Below are 17,527 nucleotides of genomic sequence, written 5' to 3'. Positions count from 1 at the left end.
TGACACACAACCCCACCCTCCCTCTCTCTCTCTGACCCTCCCTCTCTCTCTCTGACCCTCCCTCCCTCTCTCTGACCTGGACTCCCTCTCACACAACCCCTCTCTCCCTCTCACACAACCCCCCTCCCTCTCACACAACCCCTCTCTCTCTCACACAACCCCCTCTCCCTCTCACACAACCCCCCTCTCCCTCTCACACAACCCCCCCCCCTCTCACACAACCCCCCCCTCTCTCACACAACCCCCTCTCTCTCACACAACCCCCCCCTCTCTCTCTCTCTCTCTCTCTCTCTCTCTCTCTCTCTCTCTCTCTCTCTCTCTCTCTCTCTCTCTCTCTCTCTCTCTCTCTCTCTCTCTCTCTCTCTCTCTCTCTCTCTCTCTCTCTCTCTCTCTCTCTCTCTCTCTCTCTCTCCCTCTCTCTCCCTCCCTCTCTCTCCCTCTCTCTCTCTCTCTCTCCCTCTCTCTCTCTCCCTCTCCCTCCCTCTCCCTCCCTCTCCCTCTCTCTCTCTCTCTCTCTCTCTCTCTCTCTCTCTCTCTCTCTCTCTCTCTCTCTCTCTCTCTCTCTCTCTCCCTCTCTCTCTCCCTCTCCCTCTCACACAACCCCTCCCTCCCTCTCTCTCTCTCTCTCACACACAACCCCTCCCTCTCTCTCTCTCTCTCTCTCTCACACAACCCCTCCCTCTCTCTCTCTCTCTCTCAACCCCTCCCTCTCTCTCTCTCTCTCTCTCTCTCTCTCTCACACCCCTCCCTCTCTCTCTCTCTCTCTCTCTCTCTCTCACACAACCCCTCCCTCTCTCTCTCTCTCTCTCTCTCTCTCACACAACCCCTCCCTCTCTCTCTCTCTCTCTCTCACACAACCCCTCCCTCTCTCTCTCTCTCTCTCTCTCACACAACCCCTCCCTCTCTCTCTCTCTCTCTCTCACACAACCCCTCCCTCTCTCTCTCTCTCTCTCTTTTTTTTTTTTTTTTTTTTAAGAGGTCTCATCTTTGTAACGGTGCCATTTTATGGCGTCTGTGACAGGACGATGCCTTATATCCCATCTAGAGTCCTCTTTCTACGTCTATGAGCAGCAGTATGGTTCACGTCACAGCTAAATGAGAAGAGAGACCCAAAACCATGACACCTAATATATGACTATACATGGTCCACTAGTCCAGACACACAGACATGATAAACATCGTGATAATTAACATTATGATCAGACCACTGAGAGAAGTTCTCAGCTCTCGTTCTAAAAGGGGGGTTTCCCCCAACCCAGGAACACACGTTCTCTATTCAAAAATCATCAACAGTTTAGCAGACAGACAAACAAATTCACGAGAGAAGAAAAAAATAAAAAAGCAACCCCCCGCTTCTCTCTTACCTGATCACTTCCTTCCGGGTCTCGATCAGTTTGATCAGATCCTTGTCGAAGTACTCCTCTTCCTGGTCGTTCCCGGCACCCTCGCGTTCCGCCGTCTCCACGCGCTGCTTGTGCACCCTGCTGGATATGTGGTTGGCGTAGTCCGTTAGACTCACCACGGTCACCCGGCACACCGGGCACTCGTGGCCACAGTCCCTGGGGAGGGAAGGGGACAGCGGGCGCTCAATAACCCCCTCTGGCATGGTGATATGCGCTTCTAGTCACAACTGGTCTGGTCTCCCTGTTCGTCTGCAGAGCACTTGGACAATACCGGCAGCTCTAGGTTTAAGGAATTATTCAATTATTTTTTTTTTTAAAAGGAAAGGAGAGTACTCAACAATCCTTTTAAGATAAAACACTCTTCCCGTTTCTTTTGTTCTTCAGAGATCAGGAGGCAAAGTTACATATTATTTTCGGTCGTTTTAAGACGTTAAAAAAAAAAAGAAAAGGAGTTAAGATCAGCTGGTTAAGTCTTCGTGAACATCTTCGAGGCTTCTAGTTGGTTTCCAGCGGGCCGGTGGCGGCAGTTTTGGCGGGGGATGGGAGGCTCGTGTGTCGTCGGTAACAATGGTAACATTTACCCCACGATACACACTACACAGCCACCCAGGCAGCTGACGGAGCACGGTCGAGCGGTGGCCGATGTGGAGACAGGCAGGGAGGGACGGCTGCCTCGGGCCTAGCACGCTGCTGCTGTCATGGTGGTAGTCCGCTGTGCTCAGCCAGCCTCTCTCTATTTCTGTTATGCACCTCAGATAACAACCCCACCCCACCCCCACCCCACTTCATCCTACTGAATACCCAACTGTGGAGCTGCTTAGCCTGTGAACCAATCATGAGGCTGGTTGTAACCGGAGCCTTGGCCAAGTAACAGCTGTAGATAATTCACCACCGAAGTGTGCATCCTATATGGCACCCTACAACGCTGTATAGTGCACTAGTGTTGATCAGAGCCCTCTATAGGGACTAGGGTTCTATTTAGGACACCTACACAAACCTCTCCCCCTGTGGAAGGGCTGAGAGGTACCGTGACTTCATTGGCTAGGGGTTCAAACCTCTCAGAAACTTGGCTCCCTGACGCTCTGTTAACTCATTGATAAGGTTCGGTGGGGGGGTTGATTTAGAAGTGTACTGTTTTGTCTTGTGCAAAAGTACAAAGGGCACAAGGACCCCGCCCCTCAAAAAAACAATGGATTGAATAATGTAATCAGTGGATCAATACAAGCTATATCTTTGCATATAGTCTCATCAAAATGTGTTTTTCATAGGTTTGCAATTCCCACTTGGGGGGGGAATAATGTCTGCATGTCCATTTTACTGTCAATGACAAAGACGTTAATTAATTTTCAATAAAGGAACAATATTTTAAGGTCATAAGAAAGAGTTACATCTCAACTAGACTAGGAACTCATGATAATATAATACACTTATTCATCTTAGAACAACCAGAAATAACTAATGTATGTTAAATTGTAACACAGTCCCCTCTCCTTTCCCCTAGATGTTAGTTAACCTCCTGTCCCCTAGATGTTAGTTAACCTCCTTTCCCCTAGATGTTAGTTAACCTCCTTTCCCCTAGATGTTAGTTAAGAGCCTCTCCTTTCCCCTAGATGTTAGTTAAGAGCCCCTCCTTTCCCCTAGATGTTAGTTAACCTCCTGTCCCCTAGATGTTAGTTAACCTCCTGTCCCCTAGATGTTAGTTAACCTCCTTTCCCCTAGATGTTAGTTAAGAGCCTCTCCTTTCCCCTAGACGTTAGTTAAGAGCCCCTCCTTTCCCCTAGACGTTAGTTAAGAGCCTCTCCTTTCCCCTAGATGTTAGTTAACCTCCTTTCCCCTAGATGTTAGTTAACCTCCTTTCCCCTAGATGTTAGTTAACCTCCTTTCCCCTAGATGTTAGTTAACCTCCTTTCCCCTAGATGTTAGTTAACCTCCTGTCCCCTAGATGTTAGTTAACCTCCTTTCCCCTAGATGTTAGTTAACCTCCTTTCCCCTAGATGTTAGTTAACCTCCTTTCCCTAGATGTTAGTTAACCTCATTCCCCTAGATGTTAGTTAACCTCCTTTCCCTAGATGTTAGTTAACCTCCTTTCCCTAGATGTTAGTTAACCTCCTGTCCCCTAGATGTTAGTTAACCTCCTTTCCCCTAGATGTTAGTTAACCTCCTTTCCCTAGATGTTAGTTAACCTCCATTCCCCTAGATGTTAGTTAACCTCCTTTCCCCTAGATGTTAGTTAACCTCCTGTCCCCTAGATGTTAGTTAACCTCCTTTCCCCTAGATGTTAGTTAACCTCCTGTCCCCTAGATGTTAGTTAACCTCCTTTCCCCTAGATGTTAGTTAACCTCCTTTCCCCTAGATGTTAGTTAACCTCCTTTCCCCTAGATGTTAGTTAACCTCCTTTCCCCTAGATGTTAGTTAACCTCCTTTCCCTAGATGTTAGTTAACCTCCTTTCCCCTAGATGTTAGTTAACCTCCTGTCCCCTAGATGTTAGTTAACCTCCTTTCCCCTAGATGTTAGTTAACCTCCTTTCCCCTAGATGTTAGTTAACCTCCTTTCCCCTAGATGTTAGTTAACCTCCTTTCCCTAGATGTTAGTTAACCTCCTTTCCCCTAGATGTTAGTTAACCTCCTTTCCCCTAGACGTTAGTTAAGAGCCTCTCCTTTCCCCTAGATGTTAGTTAAGAGCCTCTCCTTTCCCCTAGATGTTAGTTAACCTCCTTTCCCCTAGATGTTAGTTAACCTCCTTTCCCCTAGATGTTAGTTAAGAGCCTCTCCTTTCCCCTAGATGTTAGTTAACCTCCTTTCCCTAGATGTTAGTTAACCTCCTTTCCCTAGATGTTAGTTAAGAGCCTCTCCTTTCTCCTAGATGTTAGTTAAGAGCCTCTCCATTCCCCTAGATGTTAGTTAAGAGCATCTCCTTTCCCCTAGATGTTAGTTAACCTCCTCTCCCCTAGACGTTAGTTAAGAGCCTCTCCTTTCCCCTAGACGTTAGTTAAGAGCCTCTCCTTTCCCTAGATGTTAGTTAAGAGCCTCTCCTCTCCCCTAGATGTTAGTTAAGAGCCTCTCCTTTCCCCTAGATGTTAGTTAAGAGCCTCTCCTCTCCCCTAGACGTTAGTTAAGAGCCTCTCCTTTCCCCTAGATGTTAGTTAAGAGCCTCTCCTTTCCCCTAGATGTTAGTTAAGAGCTTCTCCTTTCCCCTAGATGTTAGTTAACCTCCTTTCCCTAGATGTTAGTTAACCTCCTTTCCCCTAGATGTTAGTTAACCTCCTTTCCCCTAGATGTTAGTTAAGAGCCTCTCCTTTCCCCTAGATGTTAGTTAACCTCCTTTCCCCTAGATGTTAGTTAACCTCCTTTCCCCTAGATGTTAGTTAAGAGCCTCTCCTTTCCCCTAGACGTTAGTTAAGAGCCTCTCCTTTCCCCTAGACGTTAGTTAAGAGCCTCTCCTTTCCCCTAGATGTTAGTTAAGAGCCTCTCCTTTCCCCTAGATGTTAGTTAAGAGCCCCTCCTTTCCCCTAGACGTTAGTTAAGAGCCTCTCCATTCCCCTAGACGTTAGTTAAGAGCCTCTCCTTTCCCCTAGATGTTAGTTAAGAGCCTCTCCTTTCCCCTGCGGTCACATATTTCAGTAATCTCCAGGACAGTCACTTGAAATAGTTGCAGAGTGCCGACTGCGTCCCACGTGACAACCCGTCTCCCATTTAGTGCACTTCTTTTGACCGAGGCCTAAAGGACGCTAGTCAAAAGTGGTGCACTATGTAGGGAATAGGGTGCCATTAGGGATTTACCCGCAATCCGTCATTCCAGTCAGCTGGTCGTCAGTTGGTCGGGGCCCGTTGCTCCAGTCAGCTGGTCGGGGCCCGTTGCTCCAGTCAGCTGGTCGGGGCCCGTTGCTCCAGTCAGCTGGTCGGGGCCCGTTGCTCCAGTCAGTTGGTCGGGGCCTGTTGCTCCAGTCAGTTGGTCGGGGCCCGTTGCTCCAGTCAGTTGGTCGGGGCCCGTTGCTCCAGTCAGTTGGTCGGGGCCTGTTGCTCCAGTCAGTTGGTCATCAGTCGGTCGGGGCCCGTTGCTCCAGTCAGTTGGTCATCAGTCGGTCGGGGCCCGTTGCTCCAGTCAGTTGGTCAAAAGTCGGTCGGGGCCCGTTGCTCCAGTCAGTTGGTCATCAGTCGGTCGGGGCCCGTTGCTCCAGTCAGTTGGTCATCAGTCGGTCGGGGCCTGTTGTTCCAGTCAGTTGGTCGGGGCCTGTTGTTCCAGTCAGCTGGTCGGGGCCTGTTGTTCCAGTCAGTTGGTCGGGGCCTGTTCAGTCAGCTGGTCGGGGCCCGTTGCTCCAGTCAGCTGGTCGGGGCCCGTTGCTCCAGTCAGCTGGTCATCAGTTGGTCATCATGTGGTCATCAGCTGGTCGGGGCCCGTTGCTCCAGTCAGCTGGTCGGGGCCCGTTGCTCCAGTCAGTTGGTCGGGGCCTGTTGCTCCAGTCAGCTGGTCGGGGCCCGTTGCTCCAGTCAGCTGGTCGGGGCCCGTTGCTCCAGTCAGTTGGTCGGGGCCTGTTGTTCCAGTCAGTTGGTCGGGGCCTGTTGTTCCAGTCAGTTGGTCGGGGCCTGTTGTTCCAGTCAGTTGGTCGGGGCCTGTTGTTCCAGTCAGTTGGTCGGGGCCTGTTGTTCCAGTCAGCTGGTCGGGGCCTGTTGTTCCAGTCAGTTGGTCGGGGCCTGTTGTTCCAGTCAGTTGGTCGGGGCCTGTTGTTCCAGTCAGTTGGTCGGGGCCTGTTGTTCCAGTCAGTTGGTCGGGGCCTGTTGTTCCAGTCAGCTGGTCGGGGCCTGTTGTTCCAGTCAGTTGGTCGGGGCCTGTTGTTCCAGTCAGCTGGTCGGGGCCTGTTGCTCCAGTCAGTTGGTCGGGGCCCGTTGCTCCAGTCAGTTGGTCGGGGCCCGTTGCTCCAGTCAGTTGGTCGGGGCCTGTTGCTCCAGTCAGTTGGTCGGGGCCTGTTGTTCCAGTCAGTTGGTCATCAGTTGGTCGGGGCCTGTTGCTCCAGTCAGTTGGTCAGGGCCTGTTGTTCCAGTCAGTTGGTCATCAGTTGGTCAGGGCCTGTTGCTCCAGTCAGTTGGTCGGGGCCTGTTGCTCCAGTCAGTTGGTCATCAGTTGGTCAGGGCCTGTTGCTCCAGTCAGTTGGTCAGGGCCTGTTGTTCCAGTCAGTTGGTCTGAGACTGTTGTTCCAGTCAGTTGGTCAGGGCCTGTTGTTCCAGTCAGTTGGTCATCAGCTGGTCAGGGCCTGTTGCTCCAGTCAGTTGGTCATCAGTTGGTCATCAGGTGGTCAGGGCCTGTTGCTCCAGTCAGTTGGTCGGGGCCTGTTGCTCTAGTCAGCTGGTCAGGGCCTGTTGTTCCAGTCATTTGGTCATCAGTTGGTCGGGGCCTGTTGTTTCAGTCAGCTGGTCAGGGCCTGTTGCTCCAGTCAGTTGGTCATCAGTTGGTCGGGGCCTGTTGTTCCAGTCAGTTGGTCGGGGCCTGTTGTTCCAGTCAGCTGGTCTGAGACTGTTGTTCCAGTCAGTTGGTCATCAGCTGGTCAGGGCCTGTTGTTCCAGTCAGTTGGTCATCAGTTGGTCAGGGCCTGTTGTTCCAGTCAGTTGGTCATCAGTTGGTCAGGGCCTGTTGTTCCAGTCAGTTGGTCATCAGTTGGTCATCAGTTGGTCAGGGCCTGTTGCTCCAGTCAGTTGGTCATCAGTTGGTCATCAGTTGGTCAGGGCCTGTTGCTCCAGTCAGTTGGTCATCAGTTGGTCATCAGTTGGTCAGGGCCTGTTGTTCCAGTCAGTTGTTCAGGGCCTGTTGCTCCAGTCAGCTGGTCTGAGACTGTTGTTCCAGTCAGTTGGTCATCAGTTGGTCATCAGTTGGTCGGGGCCTGTTGCTCCAGTCAGTTGGTCATCAGTTGGTCATCAGTTGTTCAGGGCCTGTTGTTCCAGTCAGTTGGTCAGGGCCTGTTGTTCCAGTCAGTTGTTCAGGGCCTGTTGTTCCAGTCAGTTGGTCAGGGCCTGTTGCTCCAGTCAGCTGGTCATCAGTTGGTCAGGGCCTGTTGTTCCAGTCAGTTGGTCTGAGACTGTTGTTCCAGTCAGTTGGTCTGGGCCTGTTGTTCCAGTCAGTTGGTCTGGGCCTGTTGTTCCAGTCAGTTGGTCAGGGCCTGTTGTTCCAGTCAGCTGGTCTGAGACTGTTGTTCCAGTCAGCTGGTCTGAGACTGTTGTTCCAGTCAGCTGGTCTGAGACTGTTGTTCCAGTCAGCTGGTCTGAGACTGTTGTTCCAGTCAGCTGGTCTGAGACTGTTGTTCCAGTCAGCTGGTCTGAGACTGTTGCTCCAGTCAGCTGGTCTGAGACTGTTGCTCCAGTCAGCTGGTCTGAGACTGTTGCTCCAGTCAGCTGGTCTGAGACTGTTGCTCCAGTCAGCTGGTCTGAGACTGTTGCTCCAGTCAGCTGGTCTGAGACTGTTGCTCCAGTCAGCTGGTCTGAGACTGTTGCTCCAGTCAGCTGGTCTGAGACTGTTGTTCCAGTCAGTTGTTCAGGGCCTGTTGCTCCAGTCAGCTGGTCTGAGACTGTTGTTCCAGTCTGACTTTATCTATATATAAATGTATGCCATAGTTGTGGCAGCTGTGCCCCTACCCATTTTCCAGATAATGCTAGGCCAGGCACGCGTGACCTATCACACGCGTGACCTATCACACGCGTGACCTATCACACGCGTGACCAATGTCAAGTGCCGGAAGGTTTTCCTGATCACAAGACTTGACAGCAGCACCATCTCCTGTTGTGGGAATTCATTGATCTCATAATAACATAATAATAATAACATAATGCAACTCGCTCTGCAGGAAAAATGAGGGTAAATGTGCAACAATTTGTGCACCTTTAGATGGGTAAGTTAGGGTAAGTTCAGAGCATGGGTAAGTTAGGGTAAGTTCAGAGCATGGGTAAGTTCAGTACATGGGTAAGTTAGGGTAAGTTAGGGTAAGTTCAGAGCATGGGTAAGTTAGGATAAGTTAGGGTAAGTTCAGAGCATGGGTAAGTTAGGGTAAGTTAGGGTAAGTTCAGGACATGGGTAAGTTAGGATAAGTTAGGGTAAGTTCAGTACATGGGTAAGTTAGGGTAAGTTCAGTGCATGGGTAAGTTAGGGTAAGTTCAGTACATGGGTAAGTTAGGATAAGTTAGGGTAAGTTCAGTGCATGGGTAAGTTAGGATAAGTTAGGGTAAGTTCAGTACATGGGTAAGTTAGGGTAAGTTAGGGTAAGTTCAGGACATGGGTAAGTTAGGATAAGTTAGGGTAAGTTCAGTACATGGGTAAGTTAGGGTAAGTTCAGTACATGGGTAAGTTAGGGTAAGTTCAGTACATGGGTAAGTTAGGGTAAGTTCAGTACATGGGTAAGTTCAGTGCATGGGTAAGTTAGGATAAGTTAGGGTAAGTTAGGGTAAGTTCAGTACATGGGTAAGTTAGGGTAAGTTAGGGTAAGTTAGGGTAAGTTCAGTACATGGGTAAGTTAGTGTAAGTTCAGTACATGGTAAGTTCAGTGCATGGGTAAGTTAGGGTAAGTTAGTGTAAGTTAGGGTAAGTTAGTGTAAGTTCAGTACATGGGTAAGTTAGTGTAAGTTCAGTACATGGGTAAAGTTAGGGTAAGTTAGGGTAAGTTCAGTACATGGTAAGTTCAGTGCATGGGTAAGTTAGTGTAAGTTAGTGTAAGTTAGGGTAAGTTAGTGTAAGTTCAGTACATGGGTAAATTAGGGTAAGTTCAGTACATGGTAAGTTCAGTGCATGGGTAAAGTTAGGGTAAGTTAGTGTAAGTTAGTGTAAGTTCAGTACATGGGTAAGTTAGTGTAAGTTAGGGTAAGTTAGTGTAAGTTCAGTACATGGGTAAGTTAGTGTAAGTTCAGTACATGGGTAAGTTAGGATAAGTTAGGGTAAGTTAGTGTAAGTTCAGTACATGGGTAAGTTAGGGTAAGTTCAGTACATGGGTAAGTTAGGGTAAGTTCAGTACATGGATAAGTTAGGGTAAGTTCAGTACATGGATAAGTTAGGGTAAGTTCAGTACATGGATAAGTTAGGGTAAGTTAGGGTAAGTTCAGTACATGGGTAAGTTAGGGTAAGTTCAGTACATGGGTAAGTTAGGGTAAGTTAGTGTAAGTTCAGTACATGGGTAAGTTAGGGTAAGTTCAGTACATGGGTAAGTTAGGGTAAGTTAGGGTAAGTTAGTGTAAGTTCAGTACATGGGTAAGTTAGGGTAAGTTCAGTACATGGGTAAGTTAGGGTAAGTTAGGGTAAGTTCAGTACATGGGTAAAGTTAGGGTAAGTTAGGGTAAGTTCAGTACATGGGTAAGTTAGTGTAAGTTCAGTACATGGTAAGTTCAGTGCATGGGTAAGTTAGGGTAAGTTAGTGTAAGTTAGGGTAAGTTAGTGTAAGTTCAGTACATGGGTAAGTTAGTGTAAGTTCAGTACATGGGTAAGTTAGGGTAAGTTCAGTACATGGGTAAGTTAGGGTAAGTTCAGTACATGGATAAGTTAGGGTAAGTTAGGGTAAGTTCAGTACATGGATAAGTTAGGGTAAGTTAGGGTAAGTTCAGTACATGGGTAAGTTAGGATAAGTTCAGTACATGGATAAGTTAGGATAAGTTCAGTACATGGGTAAGTTAGGGTAAGTTCAGTACATGGATAAGTTAGGGTAAGTTCAGTACATGGATAAGTTAGGGTAAGTTAGGGTAAGTTCAGTACATGGATAAGTTAGGGTAAGTTAGGGTAAGTTCAGTACATGGGTAAGTTAGGGTAAGTTCAGTACATGGATAAGTTAGGGTAAGTTAGTGTAAGTTCAGTGCATGGGTAAGTTAGGGTAAGTTCAGTACATGGGTAAGTTAGGGTAAGTTCAGTGCATGGGTAAGTTAGGGTAAGTTAGGGTAAGTTAGTGTAAGTTAGGGTAAGTTCAGTACATGGGTAAGTTAGGGTAAGTTCAGTACATGGGTAAGTTCAGTACATGGGTAAGTTAGGGTAAGTTCAGTACATGGGTAAGTTAGGGTAAGTTCAGTACATGGGTAAGTTAGGGTAAGTTCAGTACATGGGTAAGTTAGGGTAAGTTCAGTACATGGGTAAGTTAGGGTAAGTTCAGTACATGGGTAAATTAGGGTAAGTTAGGGTAAGTTCAGTACATGGGTAAGTTAAGTACATGGGTAAGTTAGGGTAAGTTCAGTACATGGGTAAGTTAGGGTAAGTTCAGTACATGGGTAAGTTAGTGTAAGTTCAGCAGTAGTTCTCACCGGCCCTTAAGGTTCTCCAGTTCCCGATGATGCAGCATACTCTTCATATGCTCATCCATCTCCTGGAGACACAAGAACACAAGCCATTCACACCTAAAGACATGACATTTATCACAACAAACCATTCACACCTAAAGACATGATATTTATCACAACAAACCATTCACACCTAAAGACAGCATGATATTTATCACAACAAACCATTCACACCTAAAGACAGCATGATATTTATCACAACAAACCATTCACACCTAAAGACATGACATTTATCACAACAAACCATTCACACCTAAAGACATGATATTTATCAAAACAAACCATTCACACCTAAAGACATGATATTTATCACAACAAACCATTCACACCTAAAGACAGCATGATATTTATCACAACAAACCATTCACACCTAAAGACAGCATGATATTTATCACAACAAACCATTCACACCTAAAGACATGACATTTATCACAACAAACCATTCACACCTAAAGACATGATATTTATCACAACAAACCATTCACACCTAAAGACATGATATTTATCACAACAAACCATTCACACCTAAAGACGTGACACTTATCAAAACAAACCATTCACACCTAAAGACAGCATGATATTTATCACAACAAACCATTCACACCTAAAGACATGACACTTATCACAACAAACCATTCACACCTAAAGACAGCATGATATTTATCACAACAAACCATTCACACCTAAAGACATGACACTTATCACAACAAACCATTCACACCTAAAGACAGCATGATATTTATCACAACAAACCATTCACACCTAAAGACATGACACTTATCACAACAAACCATTCACACCTAAAGACAGCATGATATTTATCACAACAAACCATTCACACCTAAAGACATGATATTTATCAAAACAAACCATTCACACCTAAAGACATGATATTTATCACAACAAACCATTCACACCTAAAGACATGATATTTATCACAACAAACCATTCACACCTAAAGACGACATGATATTTATCACAACAAAAAGGTCATGGTGATGAAAGCGCCGTCTTTAGGTTTTAGAAAAGCGCTATAAAAAAATGTTTTTATATGACTCGATTTCTTTCCAGGAGGCTTTGAAAAGGTTTTTTACCTGTTTGGAGCTGTAGATGATCTGACAGAGAATGCACTTCCTTTCCCTCCTCATGGTGGATATTGGTGATTGGTTTAACAGAGAATGCACTTCCTTTCCCTCCTCATGGTGGATATTGGTGATTGGTTTAACAGAGAATGCACTTCCTTTCCCTCCTCATGGTGGATATTGGTGATTGGTTTAACAGAGAATGCACTTCCTTTCCCTCCCCATGGTGGATATTGGTGATTGGTTTAACAGAGAATGCACTTCCTTTCCCTCCTCATGGTGGATATTGGTGATTGGTTTAACAGAGAATGCACTTCCTTTCACTCCTCATGGTGGATATTGGTGATGGGTTTAAAAACAAACAAAAAATCAGGCCATCACGTACTGTTGGGAGAAAAAAAAAATTGAAGGAGAATTATTGAAAACGGTCGATATAAAAAGCTTCACTGACTGAACTGACACTGTGCAAATTGTTTGTATAACACGGCTGCCTCAATTATATATAAACGTCAGCTGCCCAAATACATGTGGACTATATTATGTTACGTACAAGCATGCAGGACTGCTGCCAGTGAACAGCTATCCTCTGACTGCCCAAAGCCCCAGCAGAGTGTGTGTGTGTGTGTGTGTGTGTGTGTGTGTGTGTGTGTGTGTGTGTGTGTGTGTGTGTGTGTGTGTGTGTGTGTGTGTGTGTGTGTGTGTGTGTGTGCATATGAGACTTGACTGACAAAGGCCCATCAGCTGGGACTGACGGGAGTCGAGGTCATCTCTGCCCCATCAGCTGGGGCAGAGGGGAGCGGAGGTCATCTCTGGCCCATCAGCTGGGACAGAGGGGAGCGGAGGTCATCTCTGCCCCATCAGCTGAGACAGAGGGGAGCGGAGGTCATCTCTGCCCCATCAGCTGGGACAGAGGGGAGCGGAGGTCATCTCTGCCCCATCAGCTGGGACAGAGGGGAGCGGAGGTCAGCTCTGCCCCATCAGCTGGGACAGAGGGGAGCGGAGGTCATCTCTTCCCCATCAGCTGAGACAGAGGGGAGCGGAGGTCATCTCTGCCCCATAGGGGAGCGGAGGTCATCTCTGCCCCATCAGCTGAGACAGAGGGGAGCGGAGGTCATCTCTGCCCCATCAGCTGAGACAGAGGGGAGCGGAGGTCATCTCTGCCCCATAGGGGAGCGGAGGTCATCTCTGCCCCATCAGCTGAGACAGAGGGGAGCGGAGGTCAGCTCTGCCCCATCAGCTGGGACAGAGGGGAGCGGAGGTCAGCTTATTCCCAGCGCCCACGTCGAGCTGGCTCTTCCTCAACATGCTTAAGATCACCACCCAACCCCAATCTGGCCTACCCTGAATGCCAGCCCTACAGCACAGACTCTGCCAGTCCACAGAGTGCCACAGAGTTCACACTAGCCTAATTCCAGACTCAGAGTACATCTCAAATGGTAATTTTCCCTATATATAGTGCACTGCTGTTACAAATTACTGCACTACATAGGGAATAGGGTGCCAGTTCTGGTTAAAAGTAGTGCACTACGTAGGGAATACAGTGCCATTTGGATGACCTGGTGATAGAACAGCTCTTGAGCCAGACAGCAGGGCTGGTGGAGAAGCTGGTGGAGAGAAAAACTCCAACCCCTCTCCAGGAACAGGGTTGGAGTGAAAACCCACAGGACGGTATCTCTCCAGGAACAGGGTTGGAGTGAAAACCCACAGGACGGTATCTCTCCATGAACAGGGTTGGAGTGAAAACCCACAGGACGGTATCTCTCCATGAACAGGGTTGGAGTGAAAACCCACAGGACGGTATCTCTCCAGGAACAGGGTTGGAGTGAAAACCCACAGGACGGTATCTCTCCAGGAACAGGGTTGGAGTGAAAACCCACAGGACGGTATCTCTCCAGGAACAGGGTTGGAGTGAAAACCCACAGGACGGTATCTCTCCAGGAACAGGGTTGGAGTGAAAACCCACAGGACGGTATCTCTCCAGGAACAGGGTTGGAGTGAAAACCCACAGGACGGTATCTCTCCAGGAACAGGGTTGGAGTGAAAACCCACAGGACGGTATCTCTCCAGGAACAGGGTTGGAGTGAAAACCCACAGGACGGTATCTCTCACAATTGCTTTGTCACATGTTTTGTAGTTTTACTTTAGTTCCTTGTTGTAAACAGGAAGAATGTTTTGGAATATTTGTATTTTTTCTTCATTTGTATTTTTTTTCTCCAATTTCGTGATTATTATCTTGTCTCGTCGCTGAGCCCCAACGGGAGTAGAAGAAGAAGGAGTGGCGAAGGTAGAGTCATGCGCCCCCCGAAACATGACCCGCCTAACCACGCTTCTTAACACCCGCTCGCTTAAACCCGGTAGCCAGCAGCACCAATGTGTCAACTGATGACCGAAGTCAGCTTGCAGGTGCACGGCCTGCCACAGGGGGTCGCTAGAGGGCGATGGGCCAAGTAAAGCCCGTCCCTGGCCAAACCCTTCCCTAACCCGGAAGCCTGCAACACCAATGAGAGGAAACGCTGTTCAATTGACGACCGAAGTCAGCCGGTTGTGATGCCCGACCCGCCACAAAGAGTCGCCAGAGCGCGATTAGTCAAGTAGAGGATCGAACCACAGGCTGTAGTGACGCTGCAACACAGCGATGCAGTGCCTTAGACCGCAGTGCCCTTTGGGAGGCCAGGGATATTTTGTATCTGGAACAGGTTTCCTTCTTCTCACTCTGTCATTTAGGTTAGTATTGTGGGGTAACTACAATGTTGTTGATCCATCCTCAGTTTTCTCCTATCACAGCCGTTAAACTCTGTCACTGTTTTAAAGTGACCATTGACCTCCATGGTGAAATCGCTAAGCGGTTTCCTTCCTCTCCAGCAACTGAGTTAGGAAGGACGCCTGTATCTTTGTAGTGACTGGGTTTTTTAATACACCATCCACATTGTAATTAATAACTTCACCATGCTCAAACCCAGCTACCAATAGGTGCCCTTCTTTGTGAGGAAATTGGAAAACCTCCCTGGTCTGTGTGTTTGAAATTCACTGCTCGACTAAGGGACCTTAAAGATAATTCTATGTGTGGGGTCAAAACCCATGCAACTTATGCTAATTTTGACTCCTGAACTTATTTAGGATTACCATAACAAGGGCTTGAATACTTATTGACAAGAAATTTCAACTTTTTTAAAAACTTTTTTTATTTATTTTTAATGGCGAAAAAGTATTTAACTTTGACATTATGGGGTATTGTGCCATTGACAAAACATCTCAGGCTGTAACAACAACATGTGGAAAAGGTCCAGGGGTGTGAATACTTTCTGAAGGCCCTGTATATGGTTCAGTTTACCACAGAGGTAAAACCGAATATCAAATATACAATTAACTTTCCCCAGTTTCAGGATGTATACCAATTCATTGTGTATTACAGCCCGATTCATCAGACGAACCTTAGTAGTTTGCTAACTAGCTGTGTGTGTGTGTGTGTGTGTGTTCTGTCACTCATGGGGACACCCGATCACTGCAAAATCTAAGGGTAGAGCTCAAACATTCAAGCCCCTTGGGTGCTGCCATAGTTACATTAAAAGTGCCCATCCAAGAACGCTCAAGGTCATTGGCCACAGATAAAATGAGGTCAAATCACACTATATCTACCGTAGCTTTGATTGGGCTGATCACGTCAACATCATACTTTCAAAATCTTAGCTCATCGGCCATTGGACAAACATTACACAACAAGTTGGAAATCGCAAATTCAACGCGGAGTGGTTTGGAAGGAATCAGTGGCTAACTGCAAAGCAATCAATACACTGCTGTGTGTAAGGGTCTCTCTTCCAAGCTTAAAAGGATAAACATTCACATGCAACACCATCAGCCAGAAAAGATTTGAGAACATTGGTCATGCTGTCAATCCTGCATGACTTCTGGGAACTCTGGGGAGGAAAACGGTCTTCCGACTCGGTATTCCAAGTCAGGAACTATGGCCTCTTTCTAGATCTCCAACCTGAAGATCCCTGACGTCATGATTCAACATTGTGTTGCCCCCCCCCCAGAGTTCCCAATTGTCTTGAAAGCACCATATATCCAGAGAATGCCACAATTTGTTGACAAAATTTGCCCACAAGAAGGGCCGCCGTGCCACCTTCCTGTTCAAGTGAGCACAGCACAACAAGGTGAGTCCCAAAATGTATTGTATGCTGCTGCATATATGATGTAATATGCCAGGGAGATATGTATTCTGTAGCTAAGATAGTAATACTAAGTGTATGTTGTGTAGTAAGCTGTTAGTAGCCCATGTGCCTCACCCTAATAATTTGGTCCATTTCCCCCTCATAACTTACTACTGTTCTGAATTGGTGGTGCACGTCTAGCCTATCGCCTGTTTAAGATAAACGTAATTACTGAATATTGTAAGAGCGTTCAATGTCTGCTTATAAGCCCCCTTTATTTATCCCGCAGTTATGACTTGGTGTACCGGGAGAATACTGTAAGAACGGCTCATGTTCTGAATTCCGTCGCTGTACATTTCAAAAGTGCTGAACAACTAGTTATATTGACTACGTCCGTCCTAGCTCGGCCATTAATTTCTTAATCTAAATAACAGATTGCCTCTTATCTGCTCCTCATCCCCTTATGCCATAGTTTGTACATCTCAATTGTCAGTAGAAACCGCATTTGTTTAAACAAGTCAGCCATATCTATGGTCCTTCTGTGGCTCAGTTGGTAGAGCATGGCGCTTGTTACGCCAGGGTAGTGGGTTCGATTCCCGGGACCACCCATACGTAGAATGTATGCACACATGACTGTAAGCTTTGGATAAAAGCGTCAGCTAAATGGCATATATTATTATTATATTATATCAGCTATGTTTCTTTCAAAGGCAGTAAATGAAGCTGAACTAACTGTTTCACTGCCAGAAAAGGCTCTGCTGATATTAAGATGTAGCAGTGGTAAGGATTCACTCCATGGTGCTGAACAAAAAAAGGTCTGCTGTTGGGACAGCTTTGTGTATACCTTAACAGTTGGTGGGCACCGTTCGTCACCGTTATAGTGTAAATAATGTGTTGTACTGTGTACTGGCTTTGCTGACATGCACCTAAAAAAAGAAAATAAATAAATTAGTTTGCCAACCAAGACTGACATGCTAAAATCGCCACTGTTTTGTGTGTTTGTGTGTGTGTGGGGGGCGTGGGTTGTCAATACATGCGTTGCGTGGCTATCAACAAACACCTGCCATATCCAGTCCATTGTTTTGCTAGCAAGCTAGCCTTGTTTAGGATGGAGCCTTTCCGTACACATGGCTCTGTTCACAACTAGCTAACTGCTCTGGCGAACAAGTGGCTAGCCAACGTAGCTACTTCAGACACACATGTAAAAATATATTAGCTACTTTGTTATATTGTTGTTTGTATGCGCATGAGGTTAGCTACTAACTACATACCGTTAGCTAGCTAGCTACCGTTAGCTAAAAATATGTATGTCTAACTAGCTACATTAGCTAACGTTACTTCTATCTAGCAAGGAAACAAACGCAACTGTTCTCACGGCAGTTCTTCAAAACTGACCCAAAACTCTTCTCATTTAAGTTATAACTGTGTGTGTGTAGCTAAACGCAGGTACATTTAGCAAGAATACCTGGGAAAATATCTCGTTTAGTGGCGCAAGTTCATCCACTTCCCGTCTTGTCGCTGCATCGACCCGGTTGACCCTCCCAGATGTGGACCGGGCCGTGAAGACGCGAAGCCAAAAATATTTTTTTTTACCACAGAT

The 17,527-nt window shown here is 46.9% G+C and overlaps 1 protein-coding gene and 2 long non-coding RNA genes across 40 annotated transcripts in view; all 3 read right to left on the bottom strand.

Annotated features, from left to right (window-relative positions):
- znf106a (zinc finger protein 106a) overlaps window positions 1-2,161 on the bottom strand; it is a 43,133-nt gene extending 40,972 nt beyond the window's left edge. For 34 of the 35 annotated variants that reach the window (XM_052496041.1, XM_052496044.1, XM_052496043.1 and 31 more), the window contains exon 1: window positions 1,365-2,161. In XM_052496041.1, coding sequence (XP_052352001.1) covers window positions 1,365-1,606 — 242 coding nt within the window. In that variant the 5' untranslated portion in view covers window positions 1,607-2,161. The remainder of the gene's footprint in view (window positions 1-1,364) is intronic. The other variant, XM_052496064.1, reaches the window with a different exon arrangement.
- A 534-nt stretch (window positions 2,162-2,695) lies between these two features.
- On the bottom strand, window positions 2,696-5,653 carry LOC127915707 (uncharacterized). Of its 4 annotated transcripts, XR_008091711.1 has the most exons (5): window positions 4,665-5,653; window positions 3,872-3,949; window positions 3,639-3,820; window positions 3,228-3,409; window positions 2,696-2,968 (listed from the first exon to the last, which is right to left on the bottom strand). It is a non-coding gene; the product is annotated as an uncharacterized LOC127915707 (long non-coding RNA). The 4 variants fall into 4 exon arrangements; XR_008091712.1 differs by lacking the exons at window positions 2,696-2,968; window positions 3,872-3,949 and having other exon boundaries at window positions 3,115-3,409; window positions 4,639-5,653; XR_008091713.1 differs by lacking the exons at window positions 2,696-2,968; window positions 3,872-3,949; window positions 4,665-5,653 and adding an exon at window positions 4,115-4,197 and having other exon boundaries at window positions 3,115-3,409.
- Window positions 5,654-10,635: 4,982 nt separating this feature from the next.
- LOC127915705 (uncharacterized) lies at window positions 10,636-17,527 on the bottom strand. The gene is made up of 3 exons (XR_008091699.1): window positions 17,393-17,527; window positions 11,789-12,160; window positions 10,636-10,720 (listed from the first exon to the last, which is right to left on the bottom strand). It is a non-coding gene; the product is annotated as an uncharacterized LOC127915705 (long non-coding RNA).

Source organism: Oncorhynchus keta, chromosome 35, assembly GCF_023373465.1.
Source record: "Oncorhynchus keta strain PuntledgeMale-10-30-2019 chromosome 35, Oket_V2, whole genome shotgun sequence".
Taxonomy (NCBI): Eukaryota; Metazoa; Chordata; class Actinopteri; order Salmoniformes; family Salmonidae; genus Oncorhynchus; species Oncorhynchus keta.
This window is presented reverse-complemented; position numbering and strand designations above follow the sequence as displayed.